We start from the raw sequence: 24,007 nt of genomic DNA, 5'->3' as shown, positions 1-24,007 counted from the left end.
GCAGAGGACGAGGACACAACAACACCAGGTCCTCCGCCAATAACAAACAGTGATGTCTTGTCACTGCCCCCGACTACATAACACCGGTCGGGGGGAGACTCCAACAGTTCCTGCCAGTCTGGAGATCCATCACCACAGACAGGTGGGTCAGAGAAATTGTCCAGTACGGTTATTGTCTGGAATTAACATCCAATCCACCCAACATACCACCAAGACACCGTCCTATGTCCGCAGAGCACTTAGCATTATTGCAGCAGGAAGTACTAAGTATGCTGCAAAAAGGAGCCATAGAGCTCGTGCCCGTAGAACAACGAGGGTCAGGGGTGTACTCTCTGTACTTCTTGATCCCAAAAAAGGACGGGTCTCTCAGACCTATACTGGACCTGAGACCTCTCAACCAATACATTCTGTCAGAGCATTTTCATATGCTGACCCTCCAGCAGGTTCTACCGTTACTCAGTCAGGGAGACTTCCTAGCAACACTGGATTTGAAGGATGCGTATTTCCACATACCCATACACCCGTCACACAGAAAATATCTCAGGTTCACTCTTCAGGATCAGCATTATCAGTTCAAAGTACTCCCTTTCAGAGTAACAACGGCGCCCAGAGTCTTTACCAAGTGCCTAGCGACAGTGGCTGCACACTTAAGGAGACAGCACATTCACAGCTTCCCTTACCTGGACGACTGGCTGGTTCAGGCAAAGTCAGCCCAGCAGTGTGCCAGCCACATATCCCACACCATACACCTTTTTCACAGTCTGGGATTCTCACTAAATTATCCAAAGTCAAATCTTCAGCCCGCCCACATACGGCAGTACCTGGGCGCAACCATAGACACTCTGGCGGCCAAAGCTCAGCCAAATTTAGTGAGGATCAACAGCATGCAACTGCTGATCTCAAAGTTCAAACCTCAACACTCCCTTCCAGCGCGAGTGTTCATGCAGTTGATAGGCATGATGGCCTCCTGCATCTTCATAGTCCCGCACGCGAGACTACATATGCGCCCGCTTCAGGAGTGCTTGGCACGTCAATGGAATCAGACTCAAGGACAGTTGAAAGACCTAGTGTTGGTGAGCGGTCAGGCATACAACTGTCTGCATTGGTGGAATCCACGAAATCTTTGCAAGGGCCGACTGTTCCAAGAGCCTGTTCCACAGATAATACTGACGGCGGACGCGTCTCTCCAGGGATGGGGAGCTCATGTACTCAATTACACAGTGCAGCGACTATGGACAACACAGCAAAGGAAGATGCACATCAACCTTCTGGAACTGATGGCAATCTTCCTGGCAATGAAAGCATTCAAAGTACACTTGTGCAACAAAGTCGTGTTGATCCGGACGGACAACATGACTGCCATGTACTACATACAGAAGCAGGGAGGAACGCACTCTCCACAGTTGTCTCATCTGGCTCAGAGCATGTGGAGGTGGGCCATTCAGAGGAACATATTCCTCATGGCGGAACACCTCCCCGGCAAGGACAACCAGATGGCGGATCTGCTCAGCAGACACAGCCACCAAATGCACGAGTGGGAGCTACATCCGTCAGTACTCCAACCGTTCTTCCAACAGTGGGGTCATCCAGAGATAGACCTATTCGCCACAAGGGAAAACGCAAAATGCCAAAGCTTTGCCGCCAGGTTCCCACATCCGCAGTCACAGGGCAATGCGATATGGATGAACTGGTCCGGCAGATTTGCGTACGCTTTCCCCCCAGCGCCCTTAATACCGCTAGTGGCACGCAAACTGCGACAACACTCACTGACACTCATCCTAGTTGCTCCCACATGGGCACGCCAGCCATGGTACACCACCTTTCTAGAACTTTCCGTGGTGCCGCATCAAAGGCTGCGGATAAAACCTGCACTCTTAACGCAGAACCATGGCGAAATTCTGCATCCAGATCCGCAACAGCTAAACCTGGCAATCTGGCTCCTGAAGTCTTAGAGTTTGGCTACCTAAACCTGCCACCTGACTGCATGGAGATCATCAAGGAGGCCAGAAGACCCACTACCAGAGCTTGCTATGCGGCTAAATGGAAGAGGTTTGTCATTTACTGCAACGACAATGACATTAACCCGCTGGACGCATCCATTCAAAACGTCATCTGTTACCTCTTACACTTATACCGATGCAATCTGGCATACAACTCCATACGTATCCATTTAACCGCGATAGGCTGCTATCTTCAAAACAGGCAGCACCTCTCTTTATTCAGAGTGCCTGCCATCAAAGCCTTCTTGGAGGGACTCAAACGAGTAATTCCCCCAAGACACCCACCGGCACAAGTGTGGAACCTGAATGTGGTCTTCACCAGATTAATGGGTCCACCCTTTGAACCTCTACATTCATGCGAGATTCAATTCCTCACCTGGAAAGTAGCTTTCTTAGTGGCAATCGCTTCGTTAAGAAGAGTTAGTGAACTACAGGCACTAACCATTCAAGAGCCATTCATACAAGTTCACGCAAACAGAGTTGTACTGCGTACCAACCCCACATTCATGCCTAAAGTGATATCGCAGTTCCACATGAATCAGACTATTGAACTGCCTGTTTTCTTTCCAAATCCAGAAAATGTCGCAGAGAGAATGCTTCATACACTAGATGTAAAGAGGGCCCTCATGTACTATATAGACAGAACAAAGGATTTTAGGAAAACAAAACAACTGTTCGTTGCCTTTTCTCCACAACACAAGGGCAACGCCATTTCCAAAGCAGGGATAGCCAGATGGATCGTCAAATGTATTCAAATTTGCTATGAAAAAGCTAAACGCACATTAACGATTCCCCCAAGAGCCCACTCAACACGAAAGTTAGGGGCGTTCTTGGCTTTCCTAGGGAACATTCCTTTAGAGGAAATATGTAGAGCAGCCACATCGTCCACTATACATACATTTACTAAACACTACTGTGTAGATGTACATTCAAAACAGCATGCAGCTGTAGGACAGGCTGTTCTCAAGACACTTTTTCAGACTGCTGCAGCTGACACGGGTAGCCGCCGCTAATGGAGGGACTGCTATATAATCTATGCACAGATATGAATTCAGCAGCCCACATGCCTCGAACCGAATATGCTACTTACCAGTATGCATCTGTTCTTGGCATGTAGGGCTGCTGACATTCATATCGCCCACCCTCCTCCCCGGCGCCTGTAGCTGCTGCAGCACTCAAAATTACTGTATAGCATGGTCATCACTTCCTGTATCTACTCCATCACTGCCACAATGGCGAAAAACAATCTGGGGATGGAGAGGATGCCCATGCGCACTGTAGTCCAGGGGAGGAGCCACCTATCTCGTGATACTTCCAAGACTCTTCTAGGACAACAATATGCAATCATCCGGACCCAACACTAGGCGGCGATCTATGCACAGATATGAATGTCAGCAGCCCTACATGCCAAGGACAGATGCATACTGGTAAGTAGCATATTCAATTCCATGTCCGTGTAGCCACCCCAGCCCCGTGCCCGAAATGCAATACATACGATGCCTAAAAACAACCAACAACCCCTCCCCCAAGAACACCCGCCCCCCTCCCTCGAGCAATTTGCTGACAACACAACATGCAGCAATGCCCTTCCCATGCTGGTGCCAGGACGTGCACAGCCTACCCATGAGCCCAATCGGGTTAAACTACCCAACAAGAGAAGAGAAGCCCCCCTCCCCCCACATCCACCTCCCGACTCAAACCAGCAGATCCACATCATTGTTCAAAGTCTCGGCCTGTCTAAGTGTCGGGGGGAACTCCCAAGGAAGAGCAGCCGGCAAATCCCAATGTTGGCGACATCGGCTGCCCAAGGACTGCAGGTGAGCAAGGCCCTCAAAACTCAGCGAGGGAAAGAGTGCCAGGTGCCCAAGCATCGGCCCCACACCCCAACAGTGGAAGATAAGAAACACAAAGGATATCAACTGCAGGATGGTACTGTAGCAGACGCAGAAGGGTCCCTGGAATCACATGGGAAGTGGACAGTAGAGTCTGCAGCACCAGGCTCTCCCTAGGAGTCCCCGCCACCAACCCCGGGGGAGGGCTGTTGGAGTCGGAGGACTCCACACGTAGGGCGTTAATCTCCCACCGTGATTAGCTGTCCCTCCACCAGGGCGTCGACGACAGCCAGGCTCCCACGTCGGTTCCTGCGTCCTCCAGAAGGCCTGGTCCCCCAGGTGCGCTGGGTATCGCCCCTAATCTTGACCACTCCCATGCCTCCTCCGGAGATTCGAAAAATTGGGCTTTCCCATCCATGAGCACCTTTAGCTTTGCAGGGTACAGAAGCATGTACTGTAGGTGGAGAGCATGCAACTGCTGCTTGACACAAAGAAAAGACTTCCGCTGTTCCTGCACCTGGCGGGTGTTGTCTGGATAGATGGAGACCCTGGCATTGTCGAAGATAAAGGCGGGCGCCTCTCGAGCTGCACGCAGGATAAGTCCCTGTCTCGATAGTTCAGGATTTTAGCAATGAGGGCCCTGGGAGGGGGGGGGGGGGGGGGGGGGGAAGACTGCTCAGTGGGGGTACCAAGCTCACCCTCTGGGCCCGTCTGGGGAGTAATGCATTGCGGGCCAAGGCACTGTGTGGCGTATTGCGTTATGGTGTTAGAGTTTGAGGCACGCGGCAGCTTGTCTCTGCCCATGATGGCTGCCCCAGTGGAGCCCCAGGCGTCCGTAAATAGATATCGCTCACCAAGAAGGGTCAGGCACCCTGCGGGCACCGAGCAGGGCCGGACGGATGCGAGGGTGGTGGCCCGGCCAGGCAGTCCCTCTCTGCCGGGTAGGACCAGGGAACCAGCGTCCAGGCAGCCGCCGTCCAGGAGTGTCGCAGCTCTGCAGCGACACCGCACCCCACAGTTTGTGGCATACAGTGCTGTAGATTCACAGGCTCCCACTATCTTCCCTGGTGACTTTTGTATTGCATTTGTGTACATTTATCATACATAAATTCATTACATGGTCATCTCTATAGCATCTGCTATCATTTCACTCCATTCTCACCTGCCAAACTGAAAACAATCTGACAATGCAGTTGATAACCATGTGCAATACAAGGAAGAGGAGTCACTATAATTTGTGACTCGAAAGATTTCTTCCAACACTAGTTGGCAGACTTATGCTAAGCATGTAAATCTACAACACTACATTCTCTCTATATATATCTATATCCCTAGGTACCAAATATGAACTTCAATTCTGAAGTTCACAGCGCTATAACCACTACCCTAGTGAGTGTCTGTAAATTTGTAATACTCCTCTTTCTGTTTTTTGTTCCAACATATCCATTACAAATGTTTAAAAATACCAATGTAATATATAATAAATAATTGGATTGAGTGACGATTGCTACACTGAACATTCTGGAACTTGTGAAGTCAGTTTAACATGCTTGAATTCACATTTTTCATTTGTTTCTATAGGCTTTAAACATTTTTCCATTTGTGAAGAGCTTCTTCTGTGATTGTTAAAATATGCTTCATCCTAAACGACTCTTATCCTTTTGTCTCCCTAATCTGTTCCGCTGTGCTGCATGCAAGATCTGAAAGAGACATGTTGGTGATAGATTGCTTACCTTAGAATAATCCCCTGGCGTCAGACTGGATCCGGCAAGTTTTCTGCTTAGCAGTACCCCTGCATCCCAGTAGGTTGGCATTGTGCGGCTCCGCGTCAGTCAGTGGCATTGTACGCGCCGGAATGACATCACGGAGACTACTTAGGCACCACCCATGCGCGCTGATGTCAGTTCTTTCTTTTTCCGCGCCGAAAGCGCAGATCCGGATTGAGCACGTACCTCGGTCATTTTTTTACCACTTTTTTGAGACTTCGGCTCCTTCTCTTGTCTCCTGGTGCACGTAGGGATGCCCGGCTTTTAGTCTTGTGGGTCGTGCCATCGTAATATGTCGGTGGCGGACCCCCATGATGTCTGCCTCTACTGCCTGGAGAACGACCACGACTCCCGCGATTGTCGGGACTGCCGTGCCATGGCCCCGAAGGCATTACGAGAGCGGCACCGGAAGTTCCTCTCACTGCCGCTCCGGGTCTAGGGGCCGATCGCGGGACCGCTCCCGGGTCCGAAAGTCGCTCCTCGGACTCAAAATCTTCACCTTCTGTTTCCGGTAAGCGCCGCCATGAGAAGTCGAAGAAGCGTGTTTGCTCTCCGACGTCCCCCCGTTGCTCCCCGGAGGTGGACGAGGTGGGACAGGGGCTCCGCCCCTGCGGCTCCTCTGGAGCCTGGGAGTCCCGCGGCCTTTCCGCTATACCAGGGTCCATCGGCGACTCCCCAACAGTGGCAAGAGTTTCTTGCTGCCTTGGACCGCCTGTTTAGCCCTCGGGCTCCTGCCTGCGGGCCCCGCGGCCCTGTATCCAGATCTTGTTGACCCGGCGGCACCACCTCCGGCGCCAGCCCCAGAGCCACTGGATCCAGTGCCCACGGCTCTGGCGCCACAAGGTGCAACGCCACTGGCTCCAGCCCCAGCGCTGCCCTTGGCTCCGCCACAGGCGCCGCACTGGGTGCTGTTTATTCCGCCCCTGCCCCGGTTCTCGGACCACTTTGTTCCAACCACTGGCCCCCTCTCCGGCTCTGTTCTACCGCCGCGGCCGGCTCCTTCTACCCTGGAGCCGGATGAGGACTGGGACGACTCCGAGGACCCCCTTGCGCGGCAGTGTGACACCGAGCAGGATTGGGTGGATGACCTTCAAGATGTGGGTGAACTTGATGTGTCTTCTGACCTGGGGTTTGCCTCGCTTCCGCCTACTATGGAGGAGGGCACTTCCTACACTATGGTGCTGCGTCGAGCAGCGGAGACTCCATCTCGACCTCCCTACTGTGGCCCTTACGGCCAACCTCCTTACGGAGGTGCTGCAGATGGCGTGTACGTCATCGGAGCCGCTGCTCCCTTTCAACGAGGCCCTTACCGAAGTCCTCTTGGGTACTTGTTTGCGGCCGGCCTCGGGGATGCCGGTGGATAAGAACGTCGCTAGGCGTCATCTGCCGGCGCCTGGTTATCCCGCCATCTTGACGACTCACCCCACGCCCGAGAGCCTGGTCATTTAGGCCTCGAAATTGCAGAGTGCCTTTCCCTCGGTTCCGCTGGATAAGGGCTCTAAGAGGCTGCATCAATATGGCAAGCGGTTGTTCTCAGCCAGTTTGAGGTTGAGGTCGGTTAATACCGCCTGCTTATTGAGCTATAACTCCCATGCAGTGTGGGATTCGGTGGCGGAGGTTCTGCCTCAGTGCTCTGAGGAGGTCCAGGCTGTCCTTTTCCAAGTGATTGCAGAGGGCATGGATGCGGCGAAGTTTGCCATCAGGTGTGGTTTGAACACTGCTGATTCGTTGGGCAGGGCTATTTCCACGACAGTGGCGTTGCGACGCCACGCCTGGTTGCGTTCCACGGGGTTCTCACCTGATGTCCAGAGCTCGCTCACGGACATGCCCTTCAATTGCTCCTGCCTCTTTGGTGATAAGGCTGACAATGCCCTGGAGCACTTTAAAGACTTTTGTGCCACGGCCAAGTCTTTGGGTCTTTCCTCGAAACACCCTGCCACGACGGGGTTTCGTTCCTTTCGTGGCCATGGCAGGGGTACCCAGGCATGCTCTTCCAGCAAGCCTGTGCAGAACCAGCCTCAGCGAGGCTGCGGACGTGGGTTCCGCAGGGGCTGGTCTGGTAACCTGCGTGTGGGTCAGACCACTTCCACCCCGCTGCTTCCGCCTCGAAACCTTCCTAATTAGAGCTTCAGGGGGCACCCCACACCAGTGGGTGACAGGGTTCACCTCCACCACTGGCGCAAGATCACGTCGGACAAGTGGATGCGGCAGATAATCTGCCAAGGCTACTCGCTCCCCTTTCTGTCCTCCCCTCCAGCCATGCTGCCTCAGTACCACCGCATGTCAGTGGATCATTTGGCCCTTCTCCGTCAGGAAGTCTCGGTCCTCCTGGCCAAGAGGGCCGTCGAGCGCGTTCCTGGGCCAGAAGTAGGAGATGGTTGTCATTCCCACAACTTTCTGGTCCCCAAGAAGGACAATGGGGGCTTGCACCCCATCTTGGATCTCCGGGACGTCAATCGCTTCCTCCAGGAGAAGTTCAAGATGCTCACTCTGGCTCAGGTCCTGACTTCCCGGGAGACTGGATGGTAGCGTTGGACTTGTAGGACGCTTCTTTTCACATCCCTGTCCTGCCAGCCCACCGGTGTTACCTGCGGTTCATGGTGGGCCAGGAGCATTTTCAGTTTGCCGTGCTCCCCTTCGGCCTTACCAGTGCCCCTCGGGTGTTCACAAAAGTGATGGCGGTGGTCGCAGCTCATCTGCGCAGGTCCGGGGTGTCAGTCTTCCCCCTAACTCTACGACTGGCTGTTGAGGGCTGGCTAGCCCCAGGCTGTCGTCTCCCACCTCCAGACTACGGCTGAACTCCTGCATTTACTGGGATTCTCAATCAATGTGCCGAAGTTGCACCTGAGCCCCTCTCAGGAGCTCCCTTTCATCTGGCGGTAATGGATTAGACGTTGTTTCTGGTTTATCCTCCCGAGCAGCGAGTCCGGGATATTCAGGCTATGATTCCGATCTTTCAGCCTCTATCCCGGGTTTGTCAGGATGACCATCTGGCTGCTGGCCTCCTGCATCCTGCTGGTGGTGCATGCCAGATGGCATATGGGGGCTCTGCAGTGGAACCTGAAGTTCTAGTGGGCACAGCATCAGGGTGACCCCTCCTGTCCGGTCACGTCCGGATGTTGGATGGTGCTGCACGACAGTTGCAGTGGTGGCTGATGGACCGCGATTGGGTTAGTGGCAGACCCCTCTCGCTTCCCCAACCGGAGCACACAGTGGTGACTGATGCGTCCCTCCTGGGATGGGGTGGCCACATGGGAGAGGTGGAGATCAGAGGCCTCTGATCTCTGGCGGAGTCCTGGCTCCATATCAACCTCCTGGAGCTGCTGGCGATCCGGCTTGCACTGAAGGCATTCCTTACCTCTGTCCGGGGAAGTGTAGTGCGGGTGTTAACGGACAACACCACCGCCATGTGGTATTGCAACAAACAGGGAGGGGTGGGGTCCTGGGCCCTGTGTCAGGAGGCTCTGCGCCTCTGGACATGCCTGGAACATAAAGACATTACCTTGGTTGTTCAACACCTGGCAGGTTCTCGTAACGCCAGGGCGGACGAACTCAGCCACCGGTGCATGATGGATCACGAATAGTCTGCACTCCGACGTGGCGCAAGGTCTCTTTCAGCAGTGGGGAGAGCCTTGGTTAGATCTATTCACCACCAAAGAGAACGCACAATGTCCTCAGTTCTGCGTGTTGGAATTTCCAAGACGGCACTCGCTCGGAGATGCTTTTCGCCGCGAGTGGAGTCTGTTGTACGCCTTTTGACCTTTACCACTTCTGCCCACAGTGCTGAAGATCAGGCGCGACTGGACCCAAGTCATTCTTGTGGCTACGGACTTGGCTCGAAGAGTATGGTATCCAGAGCTACTCAGTATGAGCATCGATGCCCCGATCCATCTGCCTCTTCGGGAGGATCTTATGTCGCAGCAGCAGGGGACCATCCTCCACCCGAGCCTGTCCAGCCTCCACCTCCATTCATGGAGATTGAGTGGCGACAATTGACACCTTTCGATCTTCCTTCCAAAGTCTGTGATGTCATTCTGGCAGCCAAGCGTCCCTCCAGTAAAACGATATACGCCTGCTGATGGAACAGATTTGTGGCATGGTGCACAGCGAAAGCTGTAGACCTCCTTTCGGCTCCTCTTTCTGAGGTTCTTCTGTCTTTGGCCCAGCACGGCTCTGCTCTGGGCACTATCAAAGGTTATCTTTCTGCCGTTTCTGCCTTCCTGATCAGCCTTCTCTTTTTAAGTCCCCGGTTGTTAACCGTTTCCTCAAAGGCATTACACACAAGTTTACTCCTGTGCTTTTCTTAATGCCTCAGTGGGACTTGGGTCTTGACTTTTCTGATGTGTGCTCCCTTTGAGCCTCTTCATAACTGTCCTTTGCGTCTTCTTACTCTCAAGACTGCTTTCCTGGTTGCTATCACCTCTGCCAGAAGAGTGAGTGAGCTCCAGGCTCTTTCTTCCAAACCTCCTTTCCTTTGTTCATCTGGACTAGGTGGTTTTAAGGACCCATCCTTTCTTGCCAAAGGTTGTTACGCCCTTTCACAGCGGGCAGACCATCGCTGTCCCCACCTTCTTTCCGCCTTCACATCCTTCCAGGGAAGAGGAGAGGCTCCACCGTCTGGACCCAAAACGTGCGCTTGCTTTCTATCTGCAGCATACACAACAGTTCCGAGTGGATGATCAACTTTGTTGGTTACGTGGACGCTAAGAAAGGTCGGGCTGTGCACAAACAAACCATTTCCCGGTGGATTGTTTTGTGCATCAAAGCATGTTGCTCCTTTGCCAAGAAGGAGCCTCCTATGGGGCTGCGTGCCCATTCGACCAGGGCAACTGCAGCCACTACTGCCTTGGGACGCGGTGTTCCCTTGCAAGACATTTGTCAGGCAGCTACGCGGGCCTCGCAGCGCACGTTTACCAAGCACTACTGCCTTGACAGTCCGGTCCGGAGAGACGGCTTCTTTGGCCGTTCTGTTCTCCGTGACTTTCTGGTGTAATCCTGTTCGCAGACCCACCACCGGGGTTGGTATTGCTGGGGTATCTATTCTAAGGTAAGGAATCTATCACGAACGTCTTTCAGATGCACAAGTTACTACTTGTTTAACAATATATCTGTAAGAGACATTAGTTAGTGATAGATTCCTTACAGCCCCACCCATCCTCCCCGTTCTGCGAACGATTTCTAGGGTTAAGGTCATCCCTTTAGGGACCTAGTTTTATGCACCTATGGTCAGTGTCTTGCATGGCTCTGCGTTTCGGCGTGGAAAGTCGTGTACAGAACTGACGCCAGCACGCATGGGTGGCGCCTAAGTAGTCTCCGTGACGTCATTCTGGCGTGTGCGACGCCACTGACGGACACGGAGCCGCACGACGACACATACTGGCGCGCACGAGTACTGCTAAGCAGAAAACTTTCCGTATCCAGTGTGACGCCTGGGAATTATTCTAAGGTAAGGAATCTTATCACTAACTAATGTCTCTTACAGATATATCGTTACACAAGTAGTAACGTGTGCATTAAGAACCTTTGATATTTCAAAAGTTTTTTTTCAAACCACTGACATGCTTGCTCTAAATGCCTCCATTAACATATTTGATAGTTAACTTTTGGAAAAGTAAATCAGTAACAGAAGTATATGTTTATTGCAGTTGCTTGATAATGTGGAAAATAAAATGAAAGGCACCTGTGTTGAAGGCACGATACCCAAGTTATTCAGAGGGAAAATGACGGTATGTATTTTTGTACTGTATTTCTAAACCTTAATGGTGGTCTTTCCAATACATTTACCTCAGTTTTCGCCTTTCATCCTAGAGTAATATGCATCAATCATTAGTTCAGTCTCTTGCAATGCAAAGAAGGCAGTAATTGCCGGCTACTGTTTGATATTTGTTTTCCTGCAGTATTTTCTCCTTCATTTTACTGTGATTATACCACTCTTAAATGGAATAATTTCGAATATGCAGGGACACTAAATCACTCTAATCTTGCTGTATTCTGGAACTCTATTTTTTTTTTTTTTAATACTTAAGATACTGTTGAGAAACCTGTTATAAATCATTCAAAACATATTTATTGCATTAGTAAGAATAAGATGCCTTGATTTTTAAAACTACCGTAACTCCTTTTGCCTTTTTATAGCCAGGGAAATCAACACAAATTTCTTGTTGGACTCGACCCCTCAAGACTACAGTCTGTACAATTTGCACCCTTTAAGGTTCCAGTACTCCGTTCTTGTTAAAGTCATTTTGTACTCTACTGTGTGAATGTCTGACCACTGGGCTATGCCTATCTAGTGCGTTGGGTTTTCTATAGTCATTTGTTTTCCTAAACAAGAGAATTCACAGTTCAGGGCTTAAGCTGCTTTTCAGGGGTGTTTTTTCTGCAGGTTTTTGTGAGAAAGTGCCATCTTTCTTGAATGGTATGCCCCCTCTTCTTGCTGAATTGCTGAATGTACTTTGACTGAGTGGGCCCTGGACTCCTGCCAATCAGGTGCCCAGGGCCTATGTTCCTTCCCTAAAACAAACCAAACCCGAATTGGCAAACCCTGGCCACATGTCAGTCCCTGGTAAATGGTACCCAGGGCCTTGTGACCAGGGAAGGCCTCTAAGGGCTGCAGCACTCCTTGTGCCACCCTTGGAGGCCCTGTACCCCTACACACACACACACACACACACACACACACTGCCTTTGCAGGCTGAGTGTTTGGGTGCAAGACAAAAACACACAGCACCATAATGGCAACAGTAAAGACTGAGAAGTTTGGTATTAAACTTCTCAACACATTAAAACCACACTGATGCCAGTGTGGGATTTAATATACCCAGCACCCCAGAGGGCATCTTAGAGGTGCCCCCTTAAACCTAACCTACAATCCACGTCTGCTCTGAGGCTGCCTAGGCTGCCACCCAGCAGACATGTTGCTGGACCCCTGGGTAGGAGAGCCCCTGCTCTCCTGGGCCTGCAGCAATGCACATCCTGGGCGAGGTGCTAAATCTCCTCCCCCAGGATGGGCAGGGGGAAGCTTCAAAGGCATGCCGCCTCTGTGAGCTTCCCCAGGCCACTGCAAACCCCCACTCTGGCGGGAAGCTTTGGCCGGAAACCCCAAATAAGGACAGGGGCTGTGCCAGCCTGCCAACCTCACCCCTCAGGTGGGGGAGGCGAGGTGAAGCACATCTCCGGGCTCTCGCCATCTTGAAGATGGGGAGCTCTACCCTATCAGGACTAGGTTACTGCCCCCCTCCCACAGGAGAGAGGCAGGATAGGGGGTATACCTACCCCAGGACAGGGACCCATTGGTCCCTGCCCTTCACCTACCTGTAACGCCCCTAAATGTAGTATTTAGGGGCACCCTGAACCTTCCTGCCCCAGATTCCAGGTTCAAAACTACAAAGAAGAGTAAGAAGAAAGAAGACCTGCCGTGCAGCTGCTAAAAAGAGGAAGACACCAACTGCTTTGGCCCCAGCCCTCCCGGCCTGTTGACCCTCGAACCTGCTCCAACCCGGCATCTCTTGTGCCCAGCAACCTCACCAACCCAGGAGGACCTGGCTACCTTTTGGCTCTAAGCCCCTGGGACTCCCATGAGTAGAGGCTCTACTCAAAACCTACCTCTAATCCCTGGCAGCAGCCCGGAACCGCGAACCCAGCACACTCTGCACCAGCCAAGCCTGGCCAGTGCCGGAGTGAACAAAGACCCTGAGGACGACCCCACGGCGACTGTGACCCCGAGTCCGGCACCCACGGACCTCCCTCGACACTCCTGAAGAAGCCTGCAGCCTCAGAACAAGGTGCCCCCCCTACCGCGATCAACAGAGGATTTCCTGACACCAAAAGGCACCCCTGCACGTGGTGCCCTGCGGCCCCCTGTGCCCAATCCCGTGGTACCTACCTAACCGCCAACTACCCAACTTACCTCTCGAAGTGGTGGTGGCACCTGAAGAGTCCTCGTCCCCGAGCTTGCAGCCTTTTTCTAAACCGTAGATTTCCCATTGAAATCAATTGAGCGCCCGAAGGCTCAAAAGCACTCTGCACCCAGCCGCCCGAGTGGCCCTGGCAGTGAAAGCTCTACACCTACCTACTTCCCCACTTGCCCTGAGTAAGTGACCAGGAGCCCAGCTCCCACAGCCGCGTGGCTTGCCAGTCAGCAGCCACCAACCAAGGCCCCCCTATCCCTCATAGGATAACATTTGGCCTAACTCTCTGCACCCGGCCGCCCTAGAGTCGCTGAGGGTGAACCAACTGTACCTACCTGACCCTGGGGGACCCCTGAGTCTATGCCCAGAACCTCAACTCTGCCAGTCGAGTACTTACCCTTAAACCGATAACTCTATTTTCCTCATAGGGTAACATTGACTGGCTTTTTCCTGAAATTTCTTCTAAGTGTGGACTTTTCAAATCTTAAAATATTCACCAAAAATCAGCCGAGTAACAAACTAAATTACTCAGCTGCTCTTAGGTGAGCTCCCAGTGCTGGATCTTGGTGCCCAGCACTAACTCTGAAAAATACTTACAATTGTACTTACCCTTAACTCAGTTTTCTTCCATAGGAAACCATTGACTGTTTTTCTGTGAAATTTCTTCTTAGTGTCGATTTCTGCAATCTTTAAATATTCTTCAAAAATCATATAATATCTGAAAACTTAATTACTTGCCTGTTTTGGATAAAGGTCCCAGTACTGAGTCTAGGCACCCAGTACTGGATTACAAAAGTAACGAGAATATACTGTACCTGCAACTTGAATTTTCTTCCATAGGGAATCATTGACTGTTTTCTTTGAAATATTTTGTCAACTTTTAAAATAATTAAATATTGTTTAAAAATCATTACAGTAATTAAGTCGACTTTAATCACTTGATTCTGAGTACTGACCCAGGACTGAATCTAGGATTTAGTCTTGGAATTCCAAAAGTAATCTAAAAAGTAATCTGTTGCAAATAACTAGAATTTACCATTGAGCTCAATGTATTGTGTTTAAAATAGAGTTGCCTATTGCAACCACTTGTAACTGTTTACAAAAGTCAATTGCATATTGCAAAAGTATTTATATGAAACCTCTCATTCTGAGAAAGTATATTTTAAATCCAAATGTTGGTTCTAAAATAAAACAAGCATACATTTTTTATATATAAACCATTGACCTAGAGTTCAGTTATTGAGTGTGTGAGACCATTTGCTGACTGTGTACAACAAATGCTTTACACTCTCCTCTGATACTGCCTTACTGCTCGACCAAGCTACCTCTTTAGAGAGTAAGGTTATATCTAACTTTAACCTCTGTCAAACCCTGGGGGACTGTGGACTCTGTACACCCTGTACCTATTAAGGAACAGTATATACAGAGCCACTTTCTCACCATGGCACACATGTGACATGCCCACAAACACACACTGCCCTGGCATACCTCAGTCACCCCTCCAGCTGGGTGCACTATGCCAGTGATGTGGGTACAGGTGCCCTGTACCCCTACAGTTCCGAGGTCCATTCCTGGGCACTGTGTGCAGTGCGGCCATTAAGAGTATATGGTGCTCAGAGGTCGTCATCACAAACTCAACAGCACCATGATGGCTCCCCCTGAAGTCTGAGAAGTTTGGTATCAATCTTCTCAGCACATTAAATCCCAAACTGATGCCAGTGTGGGATTTAATGTTAGATTCACGACAGAGGGCATCTTAGAGATGCCCCCTGAACCTAACCAACAACCAGCATCTTGCCTGAGAGGCTGCCTAGGCTGCCACCCAGCAGACATGTTGCTGGACACCTGGGATTAGAGCCTTCCACTCTAGTCTGTCTGCAACAATACACATCCTGGGCGAGGTGCTAGGTCTCTTCCCCCAGGATGGGCAGGGAAAGCTTCAAAGGCATGCCATGCCACCTTTGTGAGCTTCTCCAGGCCACTTGCTGTACTCAGCAACTGGCCCCCACCGGTTCTGACCCCACACTGGCGGAAAGATCGGCGGGAAAACAGAAGTGAGGAAAGGGGGTGTGCCAGCCTCTGCCAACCCCTCAGGTGGGGGAGGCGAGTTGAAGCACAACTCGGGGATCTCCATCTTGAGGATGTGGAGCCCTACCCAATCAGGACTAGGCACCTGCCCCCCTCCTACTGGAGAGTGGCAGGCTAGGGGGGTGTACCCACCCCAGGGAAGGGACCCATTTGTCCCAGACCTATTCCTACCTGTAACACCCCTACATTTAGTATTTAGGGGCACCCTAAACCTGCCTTCCTCAGATCCCGAATCTGAAACAAGAAAGAACAAGAAGAAAAGACCTGCAGTGCAGCTGCTAACAAGAGGACGACACCAACTGACTTGACCCTAGCCCTACAGGCCTGTCGACCCTCGAACTTGCTCCTGCTAAATCCAGGTGTCTCCAGTGGTCTGCAACCTCAAACCCTGGAGGACCCGACTGCCTTGCTCATCTACCAAGACTGGGACTCCCAAGAGCATTGGTCCTGCTCAAAAACAAACCACCACCCCTGGTGCCAGCCAGGAACTGCAAATCCTGCACTCTGTACCTGCCGAGCCTGGCCTGAGTGGACACAGACCACAAGGACGTCCCCCCCGGCGACTGTGACCAAGAATCCAGCGCTCAAGTACCCTCCTCGACGCTCCTGACTACGCCTGCAGCCTCAGAACCAGGGACCCCTCCAACCGCGACCAGCAGAGGATATGATTTCCCAACGCAAAAAGAAATCCCTGCATCCGGCGCCCTGCAGCCCCCTGTTGCCAGTTTCTCAGTGCCTACCTAACGAACAGCTTCCCAACTTAACTCTCGAAGTGGTGGTCACACCTGATGAATCTCTGTCCCCGAGCTCGCAGCCTTTGTTCATCTTGCAGCTTCTCCTTTGAAATACATTGAGCGCCTGACTGCTCAAAAGCACCCTGCACCCAGCCGCCTGAGTGCCCCTGGAAGTGCACCATCTATCCTATCTTACTTCCCTACGTTCGAGGCATGTGGGCTGCTGAATTCATATCTGTGCATAGATCGCCGCCTAGTGTTGGGTCCGGATGTTTGCACGTTGTTGTCCTGGAAGAGTCTTTGAAGTATCCTGAGATAGGTGACTCCTCCCCTGGACCACAGTGCGCATGGGCATCCTCTCCATCCCCAGATTGTTTTTTTCCGCCATTGGGTTCGGATGTGCTTATCTTAGCTCAAGTTAGGAAAATTTAGTTTAAAGCCAAAAGGCCTTTAGTTTTCGTCGGTACTGTTCCCGTTCGGTATCGACTGCTTTCTTAATTAGTTTAGAAACTTCCAGCCTTTCGGATCTGTTTGGTCCGAACATCGACCTTACATCGACGATGGAATCGAGGACCCCATTCAAACGGTGTCCTGTATGCCACGCAAAATACCCACACATCAACGTCCACCCGGTATGCAACAAATGTCTCTCACCGGATCACGACGAATCAATCTATGGCCTGTGCCCGATTCCGATCGAAGAAGACTCTCCGGAATCGACGGGCAGCGAGATTAGAAGCGCAGCAATCGGCGCCTGCCCCGGCCAACATCTTCAGCACCGAGGACGAGGATGTTGAGAGCGTGTAAGAAGTAAACTCCAGCCCCGCTTCCGAACACGATTCCCGATCGGAAGACGCCGATGAAGTGCTTTTTCACAGGGAAGAAGCATTCGACGAGGTAGGAGACTACGATGAGGCCTAAGGGGCTGAAGAAGATAGCTCTAGCGAAGAGCCAGGCCTACCCGTCGATACGGAGGCCGTCAAAGTGCGTAATTCTATGGCTCAGGTCAAGGGATAGCCTCCGGGCCTTACCCGAGATCAATCCCAAAGTTCTTCGGCCCCGCCTTCGGGCCCGGTCTCGAACATCCAGCACGAGCCATTATAACCAAAGACGACTGGATTCCCTTCAACGAAACCAAAACCAATCGTCGCACCAGTTACACCGAAACCAAAAGTGAAACTGGCCTTGATCGGCTCGAAGCCCTCGAAGACCTCCACTCCTTCGACGCCAACACAGACCGTAGGCTCCGAACGCACTAAGAGGGATTTCGGCGCCGAACTCGCTGCAGCGGATATCGGTACCGACCCGAAAAGGAAGGCCCTCGGTCCCACAAAAGCGCCTCTGCCCCTGGCACCGAAGCAGTCGGCCCCGACCACCAAAGTCAAAATGGGCACTCCATCTGAGTCCACTTCGAAAACGGCGGCACGCGCCAAGTCATCGACTCCGACGACCGCTGATACCTCTCTTCGGATCGATGACCCTGTGGCTCCAAAGCAGTCGACGCCTACCTCCACGGTACCGACCGGCACCAAAGAACCTTCGGCGTTCTCGGTGCGACAAGTCGCGGCGTCGTTGCAACGCATCAGGGAACGGGCAGCCCTCCGATCCACGTCGGGCCCCGACACGAACAAGGCTCCAAAAGCACCCTCGGCACCAACCAACATCACTTTTGGTTTGCCGCCATCCACGGCGCTGAAGATGTTCGAGGTCCGAACACGTGTCCGCCAGACACAGAACCCATCTACTGGACACTCTCCTGCTGAGCCTTCACAGCCACAATTCATCGACGCAGACACTGGCAGACTGATGCTCCGCAAACGGAAGATCACGCCAGAGAAGGCCTTGGACTCCTACAGAATACCTTTGAAGCACAAATTGCCAGCAGAGTCGGAACCGGTTCTGTATGAACGCTTGCACACCTCCTATCAGGATCCCCAGCCCTTTTCTCCTACGCCCTCCGAAACAGACGCAATGGAGGACTACATGGGTGATGATACCACATACCCTAGGGATATAGATCCTGAAGAGCAGCAGGACCCAGATAAAGCATGGGATGACCCTACAGACCAGGGTACCGCGACAGATACCCAGGACACGCAGCTTTACGGCGCCAAAACATCTCCCACAGAGGACACTGCTGCCTTCAATGCCCTCATAGAACGTGCTGCCGCCAATCATGAAGTACAACTCCACTCTGACACGGTTGAGGAAGACTTCTTAGTGGACACTTTCGCCTCCTCCGAGAGAACTGTCAAAACTTTGCCCATGTTGAAAGGTGTTCTCAAACCTGCAAAGGACATTTTCAAAGAAACAACCAGGGCACGGGTGCTAAACCCCAGGATTGAAAAAAAATACAAACCTGCGCCCGGAGACCCTATGTACATTAGAGGTCAGTTACCTCTGGACTCCATGGTGGTTGCTAACGCTCGCAAACGAGCACACTCGCAAACAGGTGATGCTCCTCCCCCAGACAAGGAGTCCAAGGTGCTGGAGACCTCAGGCAAGAGAATTGCAGCTCAAGCAGCAAACATCTGGCGCATTGCCAATACACAGGCCCTCCTGGCCCGCTATGATCGTTCACACTACGACACGCTAGAATCACTACTCCAGCATCTGCCAGATGAATACAATGCGGCAGCGGAGCTCCTCATCAGAGAGGGACAACTTCTTACCAACGCATCCATTAAGTGCGCACTGGATGCTGCCGACACAGCAGCAAGGGCAATTAACACCAGCATCATGTTACGCCGACACGCTTGGTTAAGAATCTCCGGATTCAAACCAGAGATTCAAAACAACATCCTGAATCAGCCAGTCAACCCTGACTACTTATTCGGCCCAGAAGTTGACACCACCTTAGAAAAAATAAAGAAAGACACTGACACTGCGAAGTCAATGGTGGCTCTGCAAACGCAGCAATTTCGTAGTGGCTCCTTTCGTCGCCCCGGGAATAGGGGAGCAGCTAGAGGCCAGGGGTCACAGCAGCCATACAATAAAGGGGGCACACAGAGCACCTACGATAAAACCAACAGAGGTGGATATCGTGGCTCCAGCACCAAGGGCAGAGGACGCGGTTACAGCAACACCAGGTCCTCACCCAAGAACAAACAGTGACGCCCTCTCCCTTCCCCCCGACCACAACACCTGTCGGGGGGGAGACTCCAGCGGTTCCTGTCCACGTGGAAAGCCATCACCACGGACAGGTGGGTCAGGGATATTATCCAGCACGGTTACTGTCTCGAATTAACCTCCACTCCACCCACAATACCGCCAAAACACCGTCCTATGTCCGCAGAGCACTTAGCATTATTGCAAAACGAAGTGCTAAGTATGCTGCAAAAAGGTGCAATAGAGGTCGTGCCCGTCAACCAGCAGGGGACAGGGGTGTACTCCCTGTACTTCCTAATCCCAAAAAAGGACGGGTCGCTCAGACCTATACTAGACCTCAGACCCCTCAACCACTACATTCTGTCAGAGCATTTTCATATGCTCACCCTACAGCAGGTTCTCCCGCTGCTCAGGCAGGGAGACTTCCTCGCCACACTAGACCTCAAAGATGCGTACTTCCACCTACCCATCCATCCATCACACAGGAAATATAACAGGTTCACTATTCAGGGACAGCACTATCAATTCAAAGTCCTCCCCTTCGGCGTGACAACAGCACCCAGGGTTTTTACCAAGTGCCTAGCTACAGTGGCTGCACATCTACGGCGACGACACATTCACGTCTACCCTTACCTGGACGACTGGCTTGTTCAGGCAAAGTCAGCCCAGCAATGCGCCAGCCACATGTCCCTCACCATCCACCTTCTTCACAGTCTGGGATTCTCCCTAAATTACCCAAAATCACATCTCCAACCAGCACACGTACGACAGTACCTGGGCGCGACCATAAACACTCTGGCAGCCACAGCTCAGCCAAATTTAGTGAGGATCAACCGCATGCAACTGCTGATCTCAAAGTTCAAACCACAACACTCCCTTCCTGCGAGAGTGTTCATGCAGTTGATAGGCATGATGGCCTCCTGCATTTTCATAGTCCCGCACGCGAGACTACATATGCGCCCGCTTCAGGAGTGCTTGGCACGTCAATGGAATCAGGCTCACGGACAGTTGAAAGACCTAGTGTTGGTGAGCGGTCGGGCATACAACTCTCTGCATTGGTGGAATCCACAAAACCTTTGCAAGGGCCGACCGTTCCAAGAGCTTGTTCCACAAATAATACTGACAGCGGACGCCTCTCTCCAGGGATGGGGAGCTCATGTACTCAATTACACAGTGCAGGGACTATGGACGACACAACAAAAGAAGATGCACATCAACGTTCTGGAACTGATGGCAATCTTCCTCGCCATGAAGGCATTCAAAGTACACTTGTGCAACAAAGTCGTGTTGATCCGGACGGACAACATGACTGCCATGTACTACATACAGAAGCAGGGAGGAACACACTCTCCACAGTTGTCTCATCTGGCTCAGAGCGTGTGGAAGTGGGCCATTCAGAGGAACATATTCCTGATGACGGAACGCCTCCCCGGCAAGGACAACCAGATGGCGGATCTGCTCAGCAGACACAGCCACCAGATGCACGAGTGGGAGCTACATCCGTCCGTTCTCCAACCGTACTTCCAACAGTGGGGTCATCCAGAGATGGACCTATTCGCCACAAACGAAAACGCAAAATGCCAAAGCTTTGCCGCCAGGTTCCCACATCCACAGTCGCAGGGCAATGCGATATGGATGAACTGGTCCAGCAGATTTGCGTACGCTTTTCCCCCAGCGCCGTTAATACCGCTGGTGGCACTCAAACTGCGACAGCACTCACTGACACTCATCCTAGTTGCTCCAACGTGGGCGCGCCAGCCATGGTACACCACCTTTCTGGAACTTTCCGTGGTGCCGCATCAAAGGCTGCGGATAAAACCTGCACTCTTAACGCAGAGCCATGGCGAAATTCAGCACCCAGATCAGCAACAGCTGAACCTGGCAATCTGGCTCCTGAAGTCTTAGTTTGGCTACCTAAACCTGCCACCTGACTGCATGGAGATCATCAAGGAGGCCAGGAGACCCACGACCAGAGCTTGCTATGCAGCTAAATGGAAGAGGTTTGTCATTTACTGCAACAACAATAACATTAACCCGCTAGACGCATCCATTCAAAACATAATGTGTTACCTCTTACACCTATACCGATGCAATCTGGCATACACCTCAATATGTATCCATTTAACCGCAATAGCAGCCGATCTCCAGAACAGGCAGCACCTCTTTATTCAGAGTGCCTGCCATCAAAGCCTTCTTGGAAGGACTTAAACTAGTAATTCCCCCAAGACACCCAACAGCACTGGTGTGGAACCTCAACTTGGTCCTCACCAGACTGATGGGTCCACCCTTCGAACCTCTCCACTCATGTGAGATTCAATTCCTCACCTGGAAAGTAGCTTTCCTAGTAGCAATCACTTCGTTAAGAAGAGTTGGTGAACTCCAGGCACTAACCATTCAAGAGCCATTCATACAGGTTCACGCAAACAGGGTCGTACTACGTACCAACCCCAAATTCATGCCTAAAGTAATATCGCAGTTCCACATGAATCAAACTATTGAACTGCCTGTTTTATTTCAAAATCCACAAAATGTCGCTGAGAGAATGCTCCATACACTAGATGTAAAGAGGGCCCTCATGTACTATATAGACAGAACTAAGGACTTTAGGAAGACAAAACAACTTTTCGTTGCCTTTTCCCCACAACACAAGGGCAACCCCATTTCCAAAGCAGGTATAGCCAGATGGATCGTTAAATGTATTCAAATTTGCTATCAAAAAGCTAAACGCACATTAACGATTCCCCCACGAGCCCACTCAACACGAAAGTTAGGGGCGTCCATGGCTTTCCTGGGAAACATTCCTTTACAGGAAATATGTAGAGCAGCCACATGGTCCACTATACATACATTTACCAAACACTACTGCGTAGATGTACACTCAAAACAGCAGGCAGCTGTAGGACAGGCTGTTCTCAAAACTTTTTCAGACTGCTGCAGCTGGCACTGGTAGCCGCCGCTAATAGGAGGTACTGCTATGTATTCTTTGCACAGATGTGAATTCAGCAGCCCAAATGCCTCGAACTGAATATGCTACTTACCTGTATGCATCTGTTCTTGGCATGTAGGGCTGCTGACATTCATATCGCCCACCCTCCTCCCCGGCGCCTGTAGCAGCTGCAGCTGTCAGAATTTCTGTATAGCATGGTCATCATTTACTGTATCTACTCCATCATTGCCACAATGGCGAAAAACAATCTAAGGATGGAGAAGATGCCCATGCGCACTGTGGTCCAGGGGAGGAGTCACCTATCTCGTGATACTTCGAAGACTCTTCCAGGACAACAACGTGCAAACATCCGGACCCAACACTAGGCGGCGATCTATGCACAGACATGAATGTCAGCAGCCCTACATGCCAAGAACAGATGCATACTGGTAAGTAGCATATTCATTACTTACCTTCGGTAACGATGTATCTGGTAGAGACGATTCTAGCTGCAGATTCCTTCACGGCCTGCCTGCCCCCCCCCCCCCCCCCCCCCATATTCTGCGAGGACCCTTGGGTTGGTCTTCGGTACTCACCACCCGGTGGGGTGCTGTCTCCTGTGAGTGCCTTCCTTGTTCTTGGCTGGTGGCTCGGTCTGGGGGCGGTTCATTCCTCCTTTGGTCCTTTGAAGGATGGGGTTCCAGTGCTCCGGTGCCCTGCTGCTCTGGCTACTCCAGGTTTCGGGGTGATTGCTTCTATCCTTGTCCTCCCACCCCTCCCTTCCTTCCATTGCTATCCTTTGGTTTGAGGGTCCTCTGGCCATGTCTTGCCCTTGTGGGTGGTTTCCCTCAAGGTTGGGGTGGCTTGGACGTTTGTTGTCCCTGTCTGTCTTGAGACGGTTTCCATTCCTTGCTCAGGATTGGGGGCGGGGTGTTTTGCGTATGTGTGCCATGACTTTTACGTATGCTCTTGCCTCCGGGGCACAGGGATGGGAGGTTGACTGTGCTGGCAGGGTGACTGCGCAGGTTTCTGCTTCTTTCTTCTTCCCTGCCTTTGTGTTCTGCAGTGTTAGCACTACTCTGGTGGTATTTTTTCACCGTTTCTTTCCAATTTTTCTGCTCAAAAACACTGTTCCCATGCTTCCACAGTTTATCTGGTGATTCCGCGTTGTAGTGCGGAAATGTTCTCTGAAGAAAACTGATGTGGGCGCGCTGGGGCGGGTCTGATGTGACCAGGCTGACGTCACGCCCCCGGCGCGCAGGGATGCTGTTGCAAATAAAGTTTACGGATCCAGTGTCGCGCCTGGGGATAATTCTTCTTCGAAGGAATCTGCGGCTAGAATTGTCACTATCAGATACATTGTTACCGAAGGTAATTAACTCGTACGTTTTGGATAATCTGCAGTAGAAGACTTTCTTCAATTGGCACAGTATGTAAAAACACATTTCTGTTGTAGAGTGGACTTGTTCTTTCATGTTAAGTTCTTGATCGGACGTGATTCCGAAGTGTTTCTCTACCTTGCTAGGGATGGGAGCGTTACCTAATTCTGGTGGCTTCTAGTCTGGGGTCCACAGGCATTGGGCTTTCCCAAACAACATGATCTTCATTTTCCCAGGGTTTAACTGTAGAAAGTTATCGGACATCCA

At 51.6% G+C, this 24,007-nt stretch overlaps 1 protein-coding gene across 2 annotated transcripts in view; it reads left to right on the top strand.

Annotated features, from left to right (window-relative positions):
• USP7 (ubiquitin specific peptidase 7) overlaps window positions 1-24,007 on the top strand; it is a 1,511,465-nt gene that overhangs the window by 415,307 nt on the left and 1,072,151 nt on the right. For both annotated transcript variants that reach the window (XM_085628311.1, XM_085628312.1), the window contains exon 9: window positions 11,244-11,324. In XM_085628311.1, the coding sequence (XP_085484437.1) occupies window positions 11,244-11,324 (81 nt within the window). The remainder of the gene's footprint in view (window positions 1-11,243; window positions 11,325-24,007) is intronic.

The sequence above is a fragment of the Triturus cristatus genome, chromosome 10 (assembly GCF_964204655.1).
Source record: "Triturus cristatus chromosome 10, aTriCri1.1, whole genome shotgun sequence".
In the NCBI taxonomy this organism is placed as follows: Eukaryota; Metazoa; Chordata; class Amphibia; order Caudata; family Salamandridae; genus Triturus; species Triturus cristatus.
This window is presented reverse-complemented; position numbering and strand designations above follow the sequence as displayed.